The following is a 21881-nucleotide window of genomic DNA, read 5'->3' as shown; positions in this document are numbered from 1 at the left end:
CACAGCCCGGGCACCAGAGCTTGTACAAAGGCTCCCAGGCCACTCTAAAGCGCAGCCAGGGCTGGGAACCATGAGAACAGGAGCCCCAAGCCTCAGACCTGTAACTCTACCCAGCGCATTGATGGGCTATCCCTGGGCCTTATCTTTAAAGGCATAGAGTGCCCAACTGCTTCCAGAGCAGCAAGATACCACTGTGCGCCCTGGAAAAGGAAATGACCTAGTCACCACAGTGCGTTTATCATCTAGAAATGAGCTGCGTGCGTTTGCTGATTCAACTTGCTCCACAGTGACCATCAAAAGCCTGAAGGAAAGCAAGAGCCGTCTGGTGTTAGGGCTGGGAGGTGCCTGCAGTGCAGTGAGGTGAGCAGAGCAGTTCCTGCTCCGTGGGTCCGTCTCAAACCCACGGCTGAGAGATGCAACCAGGCGCGGTCATTATTCTGTCTCATCAGACATGGACATTCCAGTGAGTGACAAACGGGCTTATTTTCTTAAAAAAACTACCACTATTTTCTATTGAAGATTTGCAGGTAACTTTTAACAGACCAGTTTAATATCATTTGTTTGTTCTGAGTAACATTTCTTTCATAAAAGGGCATTCATTAAACTGTTAGTCAAAATATACTTACAAAATCTCATATTCAGGATAACAGACCAACAAGTTCTTGTGTGAAGACTTTTAACACGAGAAACTGTCTCACTAACCACTCTTCTCAAAGTCAGCTTTGGAAGGATCACCATTCTGTAACGAGTCCCTCTGACACACTCACCCACATTAAAATTCAGCAAGTCTTAAAAGCCTCTCCATCTGCATCATAAAATGCTAATAAAATTGTTGACTCATTCTGGCAGTAAATGCCTACATAAATATAATATAAGTGAAATTCACTTTCAGTCCCCTGAGAAATGAATACCGTTGCTTGACTTTAAACCATAAATGCCACTAAGGAAATAACACATTCTGGGCCAAAACAAGCCAAGGCTAGGGCCATTCCCACCTTTCTGGTTTCTGACCACCAGCATGAATAGTGCAAACAGGTCCACGTGACCAACAGGACCTTACTCACGCCTTGCAAACAAGAATTTCTGAATAAACAAAAAAGCATTAAAACAATAACTGAAAATGAGTCCTAGATTCTGGCTGCTTTCTGAGATCTGAGAGCTCTCTTAGATAGGAAGGGAGGCTTTCTTCATTTTTAAAGAACATGTACAGGCAATTAGACTAACATCATAGGATGCTTCCTCACAGCTCAGGAAGCATTTTGGTATTTCAACAATAATTAGTATGTACAAAACCCTCCAGATGCTAATTTATGGAGCACTCTAGACACTGATAAACACGAGAAGGCAATCCCTGCCCCGAGGCACTTTCCTTCTAAATCAGATATTGTATGAGATGATTTGGAAAGAATATGAGAGGCATGTTGGAGGAGAGAACAGCAATTAGGGTTCAAAAAGTGGTGGGATTAAAGAAGGAAGAGGTACAAACAGAAGGAGGGGTTGTCCTGGTGAGACAGAACCCCAGCAGCCTTAGCAAAGTGTGGGCTGGTCATTCTGCAATTCAAGAATGGGGGCTGGTGGGAAGAAGGAAAGCCACAGGGCAGCAGGAGGACCCGAGGTTATTCTGAAATAAAAAGAGATAACACTTCCTTACAAACAAAGACCAGCAGAAAAAGGCACAAATCCCTCCTCCTTTGTCAAAACTTGAAAAAGACTGTAGCTACAGACTCACTCACAGAGCAAGGTGCAGAGGTCTACATACTTGACAGCGGCTAGACGGAGCTGCCACGTGCAGTGGGGTTTCACAGAGGAACTTGTCACTGTGGTTAAGAACCCAGGCTCCGGAATCTCTCTGCCTGGGTTTAAATCTCAGCTCAGCCAGCTTACAGACAAGCAACTGTGGGCCAATTCTTTAACCTACATGATTCCGTCTGCTCATCTGAAAAACTGGGATTGTAAGAATCCCTACCTTCATAGGTTACTGTGAAGCTTCTGCCCTTAGCTTAGAATCTAGTTTCCCAAGACACTGCTGTGCCACTGAAGTTGAAGTCTGCTCCAATACTGACCCTCTCTGCCCACTGGGTGGCCCGGAGGGCTCCTGTGGTGGCCTCGGAGCTGCCCTGTGGAGCTGGGCAGGGTGCACACCGAACAACTCTGGAGGGAAGCCTCATTCATCATCAGTCACTATAGAGCTGCATTTTTATTACAATAATTTTTCAACAGATGGCGGTAAAGTAACTTGAGAACGGGGTACTTTTTTCCTAATTCACACAAAGAGCTGTGCAGGACTAGCAGAAGTGCAGGGCAGCCAGAATCCCAAGGCGCAAGTACTGTAATGGTCTAAGTACCCGAGACAGGAAGAAGCTGAGAAGCCATGGTGATGACGTCACTGTGTGGACACCATTACTGTATCTCACAGGTACTACAGGGACAACTAACTGATGCTCACGGTCTAACTACACGGGTTAACGAAGATTATAAAAACCCGTTAAACAATACAGGAAGCAATCGAGTGTGACAGAGTGCTGGTCTCTTACACAGCCCCTGCCACTGAGAAGTACAAGGCCATGACGGGCTGGGATATTTCAGTCTTTGAGTTGCATTTACTCAGTATTAGTAAGTCCCCTTGTGGAGTTACCTTCACAGGGTAACTTAATTTCTGTCCCAATACCATCTATTCCAAGTGAATAAAATGACTCATTCATTAATCTCTTACTGTGCCTAAATTTGTAAACTTTACCATAGGGATGTGCAGGGGAAAACAGAGCATTCAGGGTGGGGCAAAAGCAGGTTTACAGCTGTGAGTACACAAAACAGTTTATTCCTGTTATTATTTATTATTGTATTATTTTCTATACAAATAACTGTAAACCTACTTTTTGCCCCACCCTGAATATAGTTTGGTAATATCCATGGCTTCAAGCATCCATTAGGGGTCTTATAACATAACCCCTGTGGATAAAGAGGGGCTACTGTATAACTGAAAATGTGGGATGCATCTGAAGTGACACTTAGAAAAATATTTATATTAGAAAATTAATGAGCTAAGATCTCAACTCAAGAAAGCTGAAGATGAGCAAGTGTAAGCAACCACGTATTCGATCACTAATATGACTACAGCAGTAAGATCCGAGAGACGGCTTCGGGCCCTGACTCTTACACTTAGTACCTGTGTTCTTGGGACAGTTACTTAACTTCTCAAGGGTGCTAGTCATGTATAAAGTGGAGGTCACACCAGCAGCTAGCAGGATGCTGTGATTATTAAATAACACCACACATGTGAGGAGTTCAAAATATGTGCTATTAAAGCTATTATTATTACTTTGTGATCACTAACTCTTTAAACTAAAAGGTACAATAGGACGGCCATCATACGAAGTGGAACTGAGTAGTCTGAAGTAGGTTACACTATTACCATCACAAAGACAGTTGTTATGAACCTGACACAGTTCTGGATGATGTACTGGAAAAACTTTGTTGACATGTTGACAGCTGTTAGTTCCTTGATTGTATTTACTGAGCTATAAAGTTAGAATTTCTGCCCAACTTCCTAGACAATGCTGGCTGAATTTGGGGTGAATTTTTAAAAATTTTATTTAGTTTTAGAGAGAGGGGAAGGGAGGAAGAGAGGGAGAGAAACATCGATGTGAGAGAGAAACATGGATTGGTTGCCTCTCGAATGTACCCTGACCGGGGACTGAACCCCCACACCAGGCATGTCCCCGACTGGGAACTGAACCAGTGACCATTTCTGTTGCAGGACAATGCCCAACCTACTGAGCCACATCAGTCAGGACTGGGGTGAATTTATTTACAAAACTCCAACAAAAATCTTTGTACAGGGATACAGATCTCAGATGCAGGTATCAAGACCTATCAAATTGGGCATATAAAAATATATAAGAGGTTTAAATTACATACGTTCATGATATAAACTCATATGCTGACTTTTCTCTGGAATTGGAACAGTATTCTGCCTGCAGAAACTTCGGATCTGCTTTACTTTAAACAAAGTAGAAAGATTTAAACATTTAGTTTTTTGTTTATGTGAAACACGAAATTGAGTGGAATGGATAAATCTGGAGCTTTCAGAGGAGAAAAGCCAAGCCAATATTGTTTCATCTCTTTAAAAATCAGGTTTATAATTTCTTTTCTACCAACAGCCTCCCTTTCTAGACAAAGCTGGGGAAGAAATATGGAAACTATATTTCTTTGAAGGTAATTTAAAAAGACATCATAAATGGTTCTAACTCCAGTTGAGAGGTCCAACAGTATGCTCCCCAAAACAACACCCTGTTGCTATCTCAGCCAGGACAACGGCTTCCCTGAACGGCAAGCTCTCTCCCAGCCTTCCTCACTCCAAAGACTACAGAGGCACGACCTTCAACAGAAACTGTTCCAGCTAAAACACAATACACACACACACACACACACACACACACACAGGCCAAATGCCAAGTTAGGAGTTAAATGGACTTTATCATAGCAAATAATGAATGTCTTTTTTAGGAGTAGATTAACCTAATTATATTTTCTAATTACTGCAAGCCTCCCATGCATTAATATTGCTGTATTTCATCCTGCTCATTTAAAAGGCCAAACTATTTCTAATGTTTGCCAAAATGTGTTTAAGTCTTCCTTCTTTTTGGAACGGGCCCCAAAATGCAAAGCACAGCAATCTGTGGCTCTGTTCTCAGGCAGGGATATGGCGAAACTGCGTTTACACGAATGGATAACTTGACCCATGTCCCATCCGTCGGGACAGTGCTCCTATTCAGAACAGCTCAGGCCTTATCTGGATTCAAGTGGCACACTTGTCATCACAGTTACACGAACTGTCTCAGCTCTGCCAGTAAGTAATCATGCTGCGCTTTACTTACACGATATCAATTATGACAATAACTTATAAGAAGTAGAAATTATTCCCATTCTGTAGACAAGAAAGCACAGGCTCAGGCAGGCTTGCTGAGTTGTCCAAGGTTATATACACCCAGTAGAAGGAAGGCTTCTTAACCAAAGTCTTTGATTTTTTTTTTTTAAGATTTATTTATTTTTAGAGAGAAGGGAATGGAGGGAGAAAGGGGGGGAGATAAACATCAATGTGTGGTTGCCTCTCCTATCCCTCTACTGGGACCTGGCCTGCAACCCAGGCATGTGCCCTGACTGGGAATAGAACCCACAACCCTCTGGTTCGCAGGCTGGCGCTCAATCCACTGAGCCACACCAGACAGGGTTGATTTTAAATTCAGTACTTTTTCAACACTGACGGTACTGGTAATATGCCTTCACTGAAGTCACTAGTCTATTAAGTCCAGTATACATATTTATCTGGAGAAATATTTCTAAAACCAGTTGAGATGACATGAATAGCTAACTTAAATTTATATATGAAAAGTATCCCCAATTTTAGCTATCACTGTTCTTTTGTCCCATTATCACTAGAAATCTCAGTTGGTATATTAGCTCTGGGTTCCCTGTGCTGAAGAGGGACACAAGCCACGCCCTGCTGATGTATTTTGCTAGTGACCACTGATGTCAACTGACACCCCTCACACACCAGCTACAAGGCTACCAAGGAGACTGACTCAGAAGGGTCAAGACCTGGAAATTATTTTTGCTGTTGTTGATGTTTGTTTTAATTTATGTACCTGTATTGAAAACCAGCTAATACTTTTACATTAAAACTCTGACCTGGCTTTCAATGAGGTCAGTATCTGGTTCCAAGTAATACTAGTGGGAAAGATGTAGAAGCAAAGGCAGGGAAGTCATTTAGAAGAAAAAGCAGCAGTCCTCATTCAGCCTCTGGAGGTCCTCACATGGATGGATGTTCCCAGACTTGGTGCTCATCAGGCAGAGAAGGTGAAACCTGAATTCAGTCAAACATTTTTTGAAATCCTAAATTCATTCTTAGAAATGACCCTCTGCATATTCTTTCTGCTGGATCACTTTTTTCCCCAGGAGAAGCCACGTAAACGTCATCTTCACTGCTAGCCCAGTGATGAGATGCAGGGTCCGGCACAAATAACGCCCCCTTTTTATTACAAAATTGTAAGCATGTAATTGTGTAACATAACAATATCACACTCAAGCACGTCATATGACATTTTAGGCGAAATGTTCAAATTAAAACTATAAATTATTACACCCATATTACTACCCTACCAACCACACTTAAGCAGGCCTTACTTCTGCTGGACCCTGTATATGCCCAAAGCAGCCCAAAGCCCAAATTCACATATGTGCTTTATTATGTACTTCCCTATTTTTGTTCAAAATGTAAATTTAATAACCCAGTTGCTTAAATACAAACTTAAAAGGATTTTTTTTTACAAACAGAAACATTAACTATTGTGGTTTACAATTCAAAAGTTTAAATGTAAACCAGAAAAAGTGAAATTTCAGCTCTTGACAGTTTAGTCCTGGGGTTTTTTGTTTTTGTTTTTTAATCCTGACCTGAAGACACAATTTTATTGACTTTAGAGACAGAAGAAGGGAGGGAGGGAGAGAAAAAAACATTGAATGTGCTACCATTACCTATCCCCTGCACATACCCCAAATAACAGTCAAACCCGCAACCAAGGAACATGCCCTGACTGGGAACTGAACTCACAACCCTTTAGTGTACAGCACGATCCTCCAACCAACCGAACCACCCTGCCAGGGCTTTTTTATTTTTTAAAGTAATGTTTTTTAATTGTTGATTTTAATTACATAGGATTCATCAACCTGATTTTAAGAAAACCCTGACCAAGGTTTTCTTAAAATAAATTTTTACAATAAAATATAATTTTTATTATTAAACTACTTTGTATTTAAATGTTTAGCATTAACCTGATAAGCCTGCTCTACTATTTCACAGAGTTTCCAGTGTGGGAAAAGATTCTCCAAGTATACTTGTAATGATAGAAAGCCAAGTATATTATTACATACTTTGTTGATATTATTCAGATGATTAATTTACATTAAAATATTTGGGTATATGACATCAAAATACTCAGATATGTAATCAATCTATTACAAAGCTTTGTATTTCAACAGGTCAAATAAAACGTTTGACTGTCAAATATTTTACCAGTATGGATTTTCAACTGATCGAAGTCAGCTAGAACATGCTAAATTATACAGAACCTCCAAGGTCATCTGTGCAATCTCTGTCTGTATTTTATCAGTGACAAAAACAGAGGCCCAAGAACAGCTGACACCAGAACCTGGATTCCAAGTACTATTCTCCTCATTCACCACGCTGACATTTTCCCAAAATTACTAGGGAGAGTTAGGACACGGCTTGTGCACAGCCTTTCCTGATGTTTCATGTAACATTACTGTGATAACTTCTGTGCCAGGGAGCTCACGAAAGCTACAAAGCAACCACAGAAAAACAGTTTGGAGGTTCCTCAAAGAGCTACACATAAAATCATCATCTGGCCCAGCAATCCCACTCCTGGGTGTAGACCCTACAGAGGTGAAAACAGACTTAAACAGACACTTGTGTGTGAACATCCACAGCAGCATTACTGACAATGGTTAAAAGGTGAAAACCAAACAACTCAAGTGCCCACCAACAGCTGAATTAGTACACAAAGTGTTTATGGGATATTATTGGGACATTTTTCATCCATAAAAAGGAATGAACACATGCTAAAACACAGATGAAATCCAAAAACATGCTCAATGAAACAAGACCGTCATGAAAGGACAAATACTGTATGACTCCTCTCTTGTGAAACATCTAACACAGGCGAACTCGCAGACGCCTACAACAGGTTGGGAACGACCAGGGGCAACAACCAGGGGCTGGGGTGGAGGGCGGGGCTCCAGTGCGTGATGGGTGTGGAGTTTCAGTTTGGGCTGATGAAAAATTCTGGATATGGATATTGGTGATGGCTCTGGTTGCACAGCATTGTGAATGTCATTAATGCCACTAAACTACACTTAAAAATAGTTAAATGTCAAATTTTTGTTAGATTTCACCACAATAAAAGTCATCAGAAAGTTATCAGCCTGTCAGAAACCTTCACACAATTCTTCATCTTCAAAAAACTTACTTCTAGAACCTTGTGGTTTTGACAGTTATCAAAAATAAATAGTTCATAGAATGTTCAACAACAACAACCACAACCTCAACAGCCACAGGGAAACCAGATACTACAGTGTATCAAACCTGTAGTTCACAGGACCTGTGTGAATTCTATGTGAACTACAATATTTTTCTGTAAATCTAAAACTGTTCTAAAAAAATACAAAGAAAAAAAGCCAACCAAAGTTGTGAAGTTCAAGATTCCTTGAAGCACGTTCTAAAGCTGTAAGACTTAAGCTAACTAAAATGTTCTCTCATGTAAGATGTTAGTACTCGTATCGTATCGTAGGCCCTACAGTGGACGCAGGGATGAATCACATACCCTGCGTGACCGGTGGCCCCCGACTGAACCCTTCCTCCCAGTCCAGTGTTTCTGTTCCCTGACGTGCACGTGCGCGTTTACAGCTGAAGCTACTCATGGGAAAGTAAAGTTAGCTTTTAGATGAAAAACCAAAAATACAGTTAGGATAAGAATAAAAATTTAGAATAGTTTTATTCCTTTCAAGTTACCACACAAAAATAGCTACTACGAAGATTTTTGATCTGCTCTTACTGATTTTCATGCCAGCTGTTACATTAGATTGACAAGACGCATCTGTATCATACCAGTGGAATGCTTTTAAAGTTACTATATATGTAAAAAGAATTCAACACGCTCTCCAAAACTTACATTGCCATTTTGAATATAAAGTTAAAATTTGTGTCAAAAACTTCACTGCTATAGCCCTCTGGAAAAAATGTTTAGACAGTATCAGTCTAATAAAAATTAGCTAAGGAATAAATTAAAGATAAAATTAGAACTCAAAGATGCAATCAGAATTAATTTTTAGCAAGTAAGTTTTTAACTACCACAAAACCAATGTAAATATCCACACCACCGTTCCTAAGTCCCCCAAGTCCCCTCTGCCTTCACTGTGAGGGCGCCAGGCGCCGGCCGCCCACGCCATGCGATTCCCTCTGAGAAGAACGAGTAGGGCGCTCTGTGGACCGCGGGTCCATGCAGCATTTCTCTCTGTCCTGTGGGAACAGAACATCAATTGCTTTCAGCTAAATGCACTCACATATGAATATTTTAGTACAATTTAATGCTTGCATACCAAACCCAAAGGAATAAAAGCATCCATTTGTGAACCCAGTTCTCTGGGAGTTAAAAGCCAAGCTAGATAATGCAGTATGAAAGGGGTTGTCAATCTGTAGCTTTTTAGCAAGTCAGAAGCAGTCCATAAATTCAGCCCCAGCTGTATACAAATAACTCCATAAAGTTCATTCCTACATAGACTTTGCAACATGAGTGGATTTTCAAAACAGAACCCCAGAATCAAAAATCTTCTGTTGGTAAATTCTCCCAAAACTGCTTCTTCATCCAGTAACTATTCACTTACTATCAGATTATTAATGGATCACTAATCTGTTAGTAAACTATCAAAATGTAGACAAAGTAATCTACTACCACAAAGAAGCCCTAAATGTAAGCCTCATTTCCCTGGCAATAGGTAACAGGTTTTGTAATGACTGCAATATGCTTGTATGTCTGGACGATTAGGAAGGTGAAGTCATCAAATGTGTACACGCAAATGGGGAAAAAAGGTAAACCAGGAACTACCACTAGCCAAGACTTGAGAAGCCATACTAACAAATTCTAGTCATAACCTCAATCTGACACTGCATTAAGCTCAACAAATATTAATGTGCTAACAAAGTCTAATGGCACTATCAGACATCAGTTAAAGAAATAAGAATTCAACAATATCTGTTCATGATTTCAAAAGAAAAAAAATCCTCTTAGCAAACAAGGATTTTTAATATAGTAACACGATAGCCTCTATGCTGGGCACCTTTTAACTGTTTTACATATATTAACTCATTAAATCTTTACAACTACCAAATGAAATAGAGACTATTACCATTTTATGGCTGAGAAAACTGTGGTACAGAGAAGTTAAGAGATTAGTACAAGGTCACACAGCAAGCAGGTGGACTGCAGCTGGACTCCAGCAACCTGGCTAGGAAGTCCAAACTGTTATTCCTTTACCCATTATACGCAGTCTATTGCAGGGAACTTCTTTAATCTGATAAAGAATATCTACCACAACCAGAAAGCAGGGTTCATACCTAGTGGTGTAACACTAGAGGGATTTCCTTGAAAATAAGGATGTTTATTATCACCACTTCTGTTTAACAATGTCCTGAGAGCCACAGCTGACACAATAAGAAAATTACACAAAATTTCATTATTCCCAGAGACATGATTGTGTATGTATAACACCCAAGAGAATCTACAGAAAAATAAGAACAATCTGCAAATATCAATTGCATTCCTATTTATCTATATACCTTTATAAATAAATTGTGAAACCATCTAAATAAATGGAGAAATAAAACCATGGTCATAGAAGACTATAAATATTGCAAACATGTTAACTCTCCTCAAATTAACCTATACATCCAATGTTCCTCACTTGAAGAATTTTTGCAAATTGTACTTTTTAAGCCCAGAAGTCATTATCATATTAAAAAACCCTACAATGAACTTGCATGAGTGCACGTTTACGGCGCTTATGAGTCTGAGAGAGACTGTGCCACCACTTGGCAATTGTATCGCAGCTATTTTCCTAACAGGAGCATGTCTTACATTCACACTGCATAACCACAAGTAATGGGAACCCCAAAAGATAGCCATTTGAAATTTTTAAAATTTCACTGCTTGATCTCAGGCTTTGGACAATGATTCACAGCATGTATTTCTGGGGTCCCAGGAGGCAGGAAGAGAAATTGTCCACCACCTCTTGGGATCTGAACGTGAGCCCACCTCACCAGGTCCCTCCCACTCCGCAGCAAGTATCACCCCACAAGTATCATTTTTGAATGGCCTTGGTTATTAGCTAAGAATTACTTTCATTCCTCATGTACGGTTAGCATAGTTTCTCACTGTTCATTCACACTGAAGTATGTGTTTAAAGCCCTGTAGACTACCTGATACTGTGAAGGAAACACAGATGAAAAAATGCTACCTGCGTTAAAATGGATGAATCTTGCAACCACAGATTGACTAATAAAAGGATACAGAACCCTCATAGTTAACAAAATGGCTATAGAGAGAACACACCTCAACATAACAAAGGCCAAATATGACAAGCCCACAGCTGACATCATACTCAACAGTAAAAAGCTGAAAGCTTTTCCTCTGAGATCAAGAACAAGACAAGGATACACACTCTCACTGCTTCCACAGAACACAGTACGGAAGTCCTGGCATGGCGGTTAGGATGAAAAGGTGGGGTGAGAGGCACACCAATTGGAGCGAAAGAAGTAAACTTGTCTCTGTTTGCAGCTGACACGTTATTATACATATAAAAACTGAAAGACTCCAAAAAAAAAAAAAAGTTAGATCTAATAAATGAATTCAGTAAAATTGTAAGACATAAAATCAATATACAGAAATCTGTTGCATTTTTATACACTAACAACTATCAGAAAGACAAATTAAGAAAACAATCCAATTTACAACTGCTTCAAAAATAATACCTAGGAATAAATTTAACCAAGTAGGTAAAAACTGTAAGACACTGACTAAAGAAATTGAATATACAAATAAATGGAGAGATATTCTGTGCTCATGAATTGGAAGAATATGGTTTAAATATCCATACTGCCTAAAGCAATGTACAGATTCAGTGCAGGCCCTATCAAAGTTCCAGAATCATTTTTCACAGAAATAGAACAAACAATTCTAAAGTTTGTATGGAACCACAAAACACCCAATATAACCAAAACAATCTAAACAAAGAACCAAGTGGAGGCATCATGCTCCCTAATTTCAAACAATATTACAAAGCTATAGTAATCAAAACATTATGGCACTGGCATAAAAACCGACACACAGATCGACGGAATAAAAAAAGAGCACCCAGAAATAAATCCACGCATTATGGTCAATTCACTTACAACGAAGGAACCCATAATACACAGTGGGGTAAAGGGCAGTCTCTTCAATCCATGGTGTTGGGAAAAGTGGACCATGACATGCAAAAGAATAAAACTCAACCACTATCTGACACCATATGCAATAATTAACTCAAAACAGACTAAAGACTTGAACCTAAGACCTATAACCATAAAACTTCTAGATGAACACACAGGTGGCAAGCCTCCTGACGTGAATCATGGCGATGACTTTTTGGATTTGATACCAAAAGCTAAGACAACAAAAGCAAAAGCAAACACGTGGGACGGCATCAACTAAAAAGCTTCTGCACAACAAAGGAAACCATCGACAAAATGGAAATGCAACCTAATGAATGGGAGAAAATATTAGCCAATCCTGTATGTGGTAAGGGGTTAATATCCAAAATATATAAAGAACTCATATAACTTCATAGCAAAAAACAATCCAATTAAAAACCGGGCAGAGAATCTAAATAGACATTTTTCTAAAGACACACAGATGACAAACAGGTCCACATGCAAATCAAAACCACAAACAGTATTATTTTAACATTTCAGCTTTTTCTAAGTTTGCGTTATTTTCAAATTAAAAGTTAATTAAAAAAATAAATAAACAGGAATGGTCCTGGCTGGTGTGGCTCAGTGGATTGAGTGCCAGCCTATGAACCAAGGGTCGCCAGTTCGATTCCCAGTCAGGCCACATGCCTGGGTTGCAGGCCAGGCCCCCAGTAGGGGGCGTGCAAGAGGCAACCACACATTTATGTCTCCCTCTCTTCCCCCCTCTCCCTTTCCTTTCTCTAAAGATAAATAAATTTTTTTTAAAAAATAGAGAGGAATGAAGTCTTTGTTGCAACACTAAGCTACAGACTAGTGGTTCCCTATGACCGGGTTGGAATTCTTACAGGGAACATGAATCCATAAATATACCAGGAATTGTCCCATATGTACATGTTCAATGATCTTCCATATGGGTGTGATACACATAGAGTGATGAGAGTGATAAAGTAAAAATATATTTAAATGTATTTAAAAGTGTAACTAGCCTAGGCCAGTGCAGCTCAGCTGGTTGGAGCATCGTGCCGCACACCAACATGGATTCAATTCCCGGTCAGGGCACTATCTCGGTTGAGGTTTGATCCCCAGTCAGGGTGTGTGAGGGAGGCAACTGACTGGTGTTTCTCTCTCCCCCCACCCCCCTACTCTCTAAACATGATGAAAAAATGTCCTTGGGTGAGAATAAAAAAATAAATAAAAATGTAACTAAATTCAGAGAATCTTCTGAATATTACATGTTTTCTCAAGAAATTGGTAAGAAAAATTATCTTGTGCTATGACTGGTGTGGCTCAGTGGATTAAGCTTAGGCCTGTGGACCAAAGGGTCCTTGGTTTGATTCCCAGTCCAGGGCACATGCCTGGGTTGCTGGTCTCCAGTAGGGGGCGCGCAAGAGGCAACCAGACAATGATGTTTCTGTCCCTCTCTTTCTCCTTCCCCTCTCTCTAAAAATAAATAAAAAATAAAATCTTTAAAAAAAAAAAAAGAAAAATTATTTTGTGAGGATAACAAAATTTGCCTTTACATGTCCCCTTACTTAAAGAAATAGGAAAGTCTTACTATTTGCAGTGATACTTCTCAGAACTGTTACAAAATGTCAACAAGAGGCTTCTAGTAGAGAACACTGATCCAAGTCTAATAAAGATAAATGGAAGTACCGTGTGCAGCTTTAAACACAAAGACACACTGCATTATCAATAGACAAGGGAGACATGGTTTAACAGCAGACAATAAAGAGTGCGGGAGAGAAGACAGAGCTTTGGACGTGCACAAATGTAACACATGCCAACAGTGGGATATGGCTGCCAAGAACCTAATACAATATTAAGCAGCATTAATTAAAATATTCAGGAAGATAATCCAACTCTGTACTAGTCAGAGCAATGTGAAGTAATGCATTCAATTCTGGGCCTCAGGACTCCTCCTCACAGCCCTGAGGGAATAACTCCTATCAGACTAACCCCTCCTGTGAAGAAAAACTATGAAACCTGATTAAAATACAGACAGCAACTGTTTAAGGGCACTGGAGATCAACCAAGACAGGCCGCACTGGAGAGGCCAGCATTCTGTATGGAGGGAGGCACAGACGAGCCTACCATACACCTTTACTCCCTCCCTGAGGCATGTGCAGATTTCCCACAAGGGGGATAAAAAACAATTAGAAAGCAGCCATTTTGGATAGAAACCAGTAGTCTTTTTAGTTGAGGACATACACAGAAGACAGCATTTGTGGCTTCCACATTAGCTGCAAAGTAAGGAGACAATCCCAGAAGGAGAACCACACACTCTGCTCAAAGCTCTGGCCAACCCCTGCTTCAGACATGTGCAAGGTGGCCTCTAAGTCACATGGCTAGGACTAAAAGAGAAGACAGAGTTTGCAGTTCTGCCAACCTAACTGCCGGCTAAAACAAAAAAATTAATATCCTTATAGGAATATAGCAAATCCATAATCTCCACACATGTTATTCAATGCTTATAATCCAAAAGTACTAGGCCCGTGACTCTCAAAATATGGTCTGCACATCCCTGGAAGCCCCAAGACTGTTTCACATTAACACTAAACTGTTATTTGCCCACTTCTCTCACCCTATCACAACTGTGTAGCAGAGTCCCCAGAGGTTGCATGACTTTTGAGGAAATCATCACTCAGCAAACTATTAGAATGTACCTGTATTTTTGTGTTTCCTAAAAACCTTTAAGGTAGTAGGTTTTAAATAGAAATGTTTGGAGATTAACTCAGTTTGTTCTCAGTATAATAGTGGTGCTCTTTCAGTTATAACTGCTATGTCTCTAACTTCATTATCATCCAATAAATTGATATCTGAAATCCCAACGACTTCCTTGTACCTACAAGGAAACACAGTATTTATTGTCCTGTATGGCAATAACACTTAATTTTTGAAAAATTTCATGTTTCAAAATTAAGCTTATTAGTTTACATTTTGCAAATGTTTAGACTAAAATACAGAAGACTCAGTTTTTCAACCCACAGCTGCATATAGGCTTTATGGTAAATGTCATGTGAACTTATGAAGTCCATTTAACAATGAAATGCTGCTTTTATCAGTTTTATATTTGGTGTTGTAATATGAATGTGACAAGTGTTCCACTGCTTTAAAAAAATATATGAAAAACAACAGTGGATTTAAGAACAGCTAAGCATGTCAGGGAGACCAAGAAATCAGAGGCCTGTGAAAAGAGCACATTGCCCATGGAGATGGCTCCCTGCGTCAGTGCACAGAGCAGGTTTACAGCGGTCTGTATGGGAAACAATACAGTAAGTAATGACCAATACTATAAGGACAAATCCCATGTTTCACATACTCACACCGATAAACTACGTTTGCCCACTCGCATTCCTTTCCCCGTGTAACTCTGTATAGCATATTTCACCGCAGTACTTACTGGTGCTACTATTTTTCCTGTCTGTCCAACCTGCATGTCGTTGGGAACAAAACCAGCATCAACAGCAGCACGAGAAGCACCAACTAAGGGCGGGGAAAGAAAAATTTGTCCTTTTTTTAAACCCGATTATTCACTTAGTGGGGATATTCAATAATTGTTAAAAAAAAAAAAAAAAGGACACTGATACAGTACAGCTAGAAATTCATTTTAAGGCTTTACTTTCTCAACCGCTAGGTCAACCCCCTTCATTTCTGGGTCATTGTCTGTTTCTCAGGTACTAGTCTTAATTCCTGTAGAGTTTAACACCCTGGCATCTTATTTTCTCAAACATTTGTCCTCCAGCTGTCTTGTCCTTCACGAGACCTCAGCCACACCCACGGCCATATCCCCAACCTTTCCATTACCAATATCCCTCGGTAATTCCCATGGCCAATGCCTCCTTCTGACTTCCCCTTTTTAGGTGACTGCCTGCCTGCAGGACCCATCCTCCTTGACCTATTGGCAGCAGTGGACATAGTTGATCACTTTCCCTTCCTGAAACACTCATTTGGATTCCAAACAGCAAACTTTCTGCCCTGGTTTTCCTGCCTGCTTTACCTTTTTGGTCTGCGTTCTCCCGTACCTCTTATTCTTACAGCGTCTAGAACTTAGTCCTGGATCTCTCTTTTATCTACACACACTACCCCTGCTGATTTCATCCAGTCTCATGGCTTCAAACACCATCTCAGTGCAACTGATTCCCAATGAACCCCACATTCCTATACCAATTGCCTAACTAACATCTGTACTTGGGTATCTATTATTAGGCATCTCAAAACTCAATATGCCCCGGGGAGGGAAGGGTGTGTGGATGGGGTGGGGTGGAGGGATGGGGAGAAAAGGCACACAACTGTAATTGACTAACAATAAAAAATTAAAAAAAAAAACAAAACTCAATATGCCCCAAACTGAACCTCTGATCCCTCCCTGGAAATGACATCACTTGGAGTCTTACCCATCGCAGCTAACTGCACCTCCACCCTACCAGCTGCTGGATAAAAATTTCTCTCATAATCCATACCCAATCTCTCAGTGATTTGGGGCAGTTTTAGTAGAGTAATGAGGACAGAAACCTGATTGGAGTACATTTAAAATATTGGTCCTAGGTAACCGTTATATGGCTGTATTCTCCTTTTCATAAGCTGTTGAGTACATCTGTAATTTCCTGTGTGTTGTGTTTTAATAAAAATGTTTTTAGACATAGACATTTCAGTCTTTTGTTCATTTAAAAACTGGGTGTTTTGTCTTTTTATTGTCTCTTTGTAAGAATTCTTTATGTAACAAAGATTTGGCAAATGTATCGCATCTATCCTCACTAAGTGCTGTATCATTTACTTGGAGACTAAGAAAAACTATTTCAGAGACAGACTAGAAAAACCAGCGAAAGTAAAATAATTTTCAGACTTGAGTGACAAAGATGAGTGAAATAATGAAGAAAAGTATCTCCTACAAAAAGGGAACATTTTTCTACTCAGGGAAACAACTTTACCTGCAGCATGTAGTTGATCTGCCAAATCATATAACAACTTAAAGTTCTCTCCGCTCTTCAAACCCCGACCTCATTTAAAAAAAAAAAAATGATGAACAAAATTAGGCAAATATAAACTCCATTCTGTACTTTGCAACTCTGTATACTAGAGTGATCTTCGCATTACACAGCTGTCATAGTTCATGCCACCTGCACCAAGCAGCTCTTCCTGACTGCCCCAGTGATGCTGCTGTACTTCTGTACAGCAGTCAATACTGTTGTTAATTAAGTAACCAGGGAACTAATTATGTAATCGGTCTTCCCCACTATAACAAAGACTCTTTAACTGCAGGGTCCATATCTATCTCGGTCACTGCTATACCCACAATATTTAGCAAAACATCACTGAATAACAGAAGTTGTTTACTATTTGAATGGAAGTTATTCCATTAGACTTCCAACTCCTTAACAGCAAGAAGCCTTGCTTTTCCCTCTTTGCTTCTCCAGCACTTTGCAATAGTCCTGGTGTACAACAGATATCCAATAATTTCTTGAATAAATTAAGTAATTAAACAAGTCAGATCTAGCTTTTCAAAATATTAAATTATTTCCTCAATGACCCTTGTCAATACAAGCCTGTTTAGAAGCTTATTGTTTGATATTTACTTTCAGATTTTAAAATCGTAACAGACTATTAAACGTGGATTTTAATATATTTTATTGATCATGCTATTACAGTTGTCCCAATTTTCCCCCCTTTGCCCTCCTCCACCCCACTCCCTCCAGCAATCCCCCCCCTTAGTTCATGTCCACGGGTCATGCATGTAAGTTCTTTGGCTATTCTATTTTCTATACTATGCTTAATATCCCATTTTGTACCTGCCAATTAGGCTTCTTAATCCCTGCACCTTTTTGCCCATCCTCCCCTTCCCCCTTGTACTGATAACCCTCCAAATGATCTCCATATCTATGACTCTGTTCCTGTCCTGCAGCATGTTTTCTCAGTTATTTAGATTCAATTATTGATAGTTGTGAATTTGTTGACATTTTATTTTTAAGTATATTTTATTGATTATGCTATTATAGTTGTCCCATTTCTTTTCTCCCTTTTATCTCCCTCTGCCCTGCACCCCTCTCTGTTCAGCACTCCTAAAACCTATTTATTATGAGCAATCAGCTGACAGTCTTATGGGAGCTCCCCTGTAGACAAATAACTTCTTTTCTCTTCCTACTTTTAAGGTTTGCTCTTTATCTTTGGCATTTTAATTATGATGTGTCTTAGAGTGGGCCTCTTTGCATCCATCTTGTTTGGGATTCTCCCTGCTTCCTGGACTTGCACATCTATTTCCTTCACCAAATTAGGGAGATTTTCTTTCACTATTTTTTCAAACAGATTTCCCAATTTCTTGCTCTTTCTCTTTTCCTTCTTATACCCCTATGATATGAACATTGGACCTCTTGAAGTTGTCCCAGAGGTTGCTTATACTACCCTCATTTTTCTGGATTCTTTTTTCTTCTTCTTCTTCTAATTGGTTGTTTTTTGCTTCCTTATGTTCCAAATCATTGATTTAATTCTTGGCTTCATCCACGCTACTGTTGTCTCCCTGTAAATTGTCCTTTATTTCAATTCGCGTGTCCTTCATTTCTGACTGGATCTTTTTTATGCTGCTAAGGTCCTCACTAAATTTCCTTGAGCATCCTTAGAACCAGTGTTTTCAACTCTGCATCTGGTAGACTGCTTACCTCCATTTCATTTCGTTCTTTTTCTGGACTTTTGATGTGTTCTTTCATTTGGGCCACATTTCTGTGTCTCTTCATCTTGGCAGCCTCCCTGTGTTTGTTTCTATGTAGTAGTCCATGTCTTGGTAGTGTGGCCCATAGTAGTAGGTATCCTATAGGGTCCAGTGGCACAGCCTCCCCCTATCACCTAAGCTGTGTACTTGAGGTGTGCCCTTCATGTGGGCTGAGTACACCCCCCTCTTGTGGTTGAGCTCTGGTTGCTGTTGGCAGATCAGTGGGAGGGATTCACCCGGGTCGGTCAGCTGCAAGTATTGGCTGTGACTAGGGACCACCAACATCCACCCTCCATGGAGGATCAGCTGTGCAAGGGCAGGGTAGTGTTGCTCCAATGTGGTCTGTAGCTGTCCACTGGGGACAATGTTCATGGGGTTTCCCAGGTGGTATAGACCAAGGACAGCCCCCACCTGTGGTTTTCCCAGAGCCACCCTGCCTGAGCTATAAAGCAATCTGAAGTGGCTGCTACTTGTGCTGGGCTTGGAGATTTTCAGGCAAAGCCACCTGTGAGTCTAGGCTGGCTGCTTTTAGTGCCAGGCCTGGGGCTCACTGAGGCCAGCTCTTGCTTGTTCAAGAGGATTTAGGAAGTTGTGCAGCATTAGCCAAGGCCAGCCATTCACATGGAAATATAGCTTGGGTGGGCCTGTAAATTGGGTGGGAATCTCTGGGGATTTCCAAGGTGGGTCAGTGTTAGCCAGGTTAATGGAGTCTCAGATAGGCACCAGCTTGCCGGCTCTGTGGGCGGAGGATTTTGAAAAGGGATGATGGCCTCTGCTCACCTTGATGCTAGACACTTCAGTTTCTTCCAATATGCCCCTGGTGCCTTTCAAGCTGCTGCTACTCAGGTCCTGGAGCTCAGAGGAAGGAGTCTGAGTAGGTGAGTCCATGTGTGGATTCTTTAAGGGGAATTGTTTGGGGCTCCAGCAGTTTCAGCGACTCAATCCCTGTTGGTTTTTAAAACCAGAAGTTGTGGGGACTTTCCTTCCTGGCATTGGAACCCTGGGCGGGTGGGGCAGGGAGGGCGAGGCTGGTGTGTGGCTGGGACTCCTTGCTCCCAAGATGTCCCTCACAAATTTTTATCCACCATGCATGGGTATAGGACCAGCCTGTTCCACATCTGCACCCCTCCTACCCGTCTGGATGGATATGGTTTAATTCCATAGTTGTCAGACTCTCATTCGACTCAATTTCTGACAGTTCTGAGTGAATGTGGTTCTATATTTTAGTTGTAATTTTGATGTGGTTATGCAAAGAGGTGAGCCATGTCTGCCTATGCTGCCATCTTGACTGGAAGTCTAGTTGTAATTTTTGCTGCTGGTGTACGAGGAGGACAGGTGTCTTTACCTATGTCCCCATCCTGACCGGGAGGACAGGATTAAATGATTTCATGTTTTTTTCTTAAAAAGAAGCATGATATATAAGAAAAGGTAAGTCCTGTTCAATATTAACAGCTTTGATATCAAATGTGAGAAATTTTCAAAGAGTTATTCAGAAAGACCAATGTGCACACACTGTGAGTTCTTCAAAGTTGTGTGAAGGGCAGGAATCACACAACACGGTCCCAACTTTCCCACCAATTTTTCTATGACTCAGAGCCAACCATACTCTTCAGAATAACATGGAAGTCAGTCAAGAAAACAAAGATATACCAAGTGGCAAAGCTGATGTAATTTATACAGTGCTCCCCCTGGTGCTAGGCACACAGCTTTGCAACAGAAAGCCCAAGTTGTGTATTAAGCTAATGATTTCATTTTCCTTATTGGTAAATGGGAATACTTGCAAATTACCTACATTTTTATGTTTGAAAAAAATCTGTGCCCCTATAAAATAAATATTAATAAAATTAAAGTATTTTAGGTTGACATCATCTTTTAAATTAATCCATTATAAATTTCACTTACCACCAGACACCACCACTTTGGCACCAGTTAGCTCTGGTCGATCACTTTTGGTTAATTTCTGGTCAAGCCATTCTGATATCCCCGCGGGGGAAGTAGGTGATGCTACATACATGATATATATAACAAAACAACGACTAAGAATTCAAGTTCTAAAATAATACCAATTTTAAGGGAAGTACACAAAGAATTAATTCCATGAAATTTAAGTTTGTTAGTTATTGTAAATTTCTGTGCTCCCACTTTCATTCTCTTTGTTTTGAAAGACTTAAAGGGACTAGAGTCCAGCCTTCACCTCATCAGCTGTATGACTTTTGAAAAGTCATTTCATTGAGTTTACCTATAAAACTGGAATAACCCCGTCTGCCTCTGCAGTTCAAACAAGATACTGTGTATGTTGGGGGGGGGGAGGGTAGTGGGTGGAGGTGGGAAAGGGTATAAGGTGGGATAAATGAAAATGGAAAAAAACCAGAATAAACTATTAAATATATTTTAAAATGTACATGTTAAAGTGTAACACTATACGTTTACTATTACCTTCTTCTACAATACTAAATCTCCCAAGTATCATAACAGGAAACAGTGAGAGACGGCAAAAAATCTTAATACCAACATAGCACATTAATCCTAATGGACCCTCTCTTTCTCCCACCCCTCTGATCTACCAAAGCAGCTATCCTAGTATAAAGAATGATATATAAAGACTTTATCAATATTTCTTAATTTTGTGTAAGATTAGGAATATCATTTACACTGAGCTCTCAAGTGCTCTGCATCAGAAATTAGATCATCTCTCATCTAATCTACAAACCCAAAACCAAGAAACAACAACAAATACAACTGTGAATGAACACTCACCCTTTTCGGAACTGGCACTACCTCCACTTGTTGCTGCAGCTTCAAAAGCTGTTCCTCGGACAGAAAACACCTTCACTTTTTCATCACACTTCACTGTGCATAGAGCATTTCCTGAAATACACAGTTTATTTAATAATAATAAAAAAAAAAAAACCACATACACACACACACACAACCAGGGAAGACAATGAAGAAATATTCCTTTGGTTCAGAATTTACTTTGCAAAGACAAGACAGAAATAACCATGGACCAGCTGTCTTCTACCTCTACTAAGTATAGGGGGAAAAGACCATAGCACTGAAGAAACATACCAGTACATATTTGTTTAACCTTGATGTCTTTAAAAA

At 40.1% G+C, this 21881-nt stretch overlaps 1 protein-coding gene across 2 annotated transcripts in view; it reads right to left on the bottom strand.

The window, feature by feature from the left end:
* The window catches only part of ETFA (electron transfer flavoprotein subunit alpha), a 50642-nt gene that overhangs the window by 12077 nt on the left and 16684 nt on the right, over positions 1 to 21881 (bottom strand). The window contains exons 6-9 of one of the 2 annotated variants that reach the window (XM_024561607.3): positions 21534 to 21644; positions 20679 to 20780; positions 17005 to 17073; positions 15477 to 15559 (exon numbers count right to left, since the gene is read on the bottom strand). In XM_024561607.3, coding sequence (XP_024417375.1) covers positions 15477 to 15559; positions 17005 to 17073; positions 20679 to 20780; positions 21534 to 21644 — 365 coding nt within the window. The remainder of the gene's footprint in view (positions 1 to 15476; positions 15560 to 17004; positions 17074 to 20678; positions 20781 to 21533; positions 21645 to 21881) is intronic. The other variant, XM_045196500.2, reaches the window with a different exon arrangement.

The sequence above is a fragment of the Desmodus rotundus genome, chromosome 10, assembly GCF_022682495.2.
Source record: "Desmodus rotundus isolate HL8 chromosome 10, HLdesRot8A.1, whole genome shotgun sequence".
Classification (NCBI taxonomy): Eukaryota; Metazoa; Chordata; class Mammalia; order Chiroptera; family Phyllostomidae; genus Desmodus; species Desmodus rotundus.
Note: the sequence above shows the minus strand (reverse complement) of the source record. Positions and strands in the feature narration are given on the sequence as shown.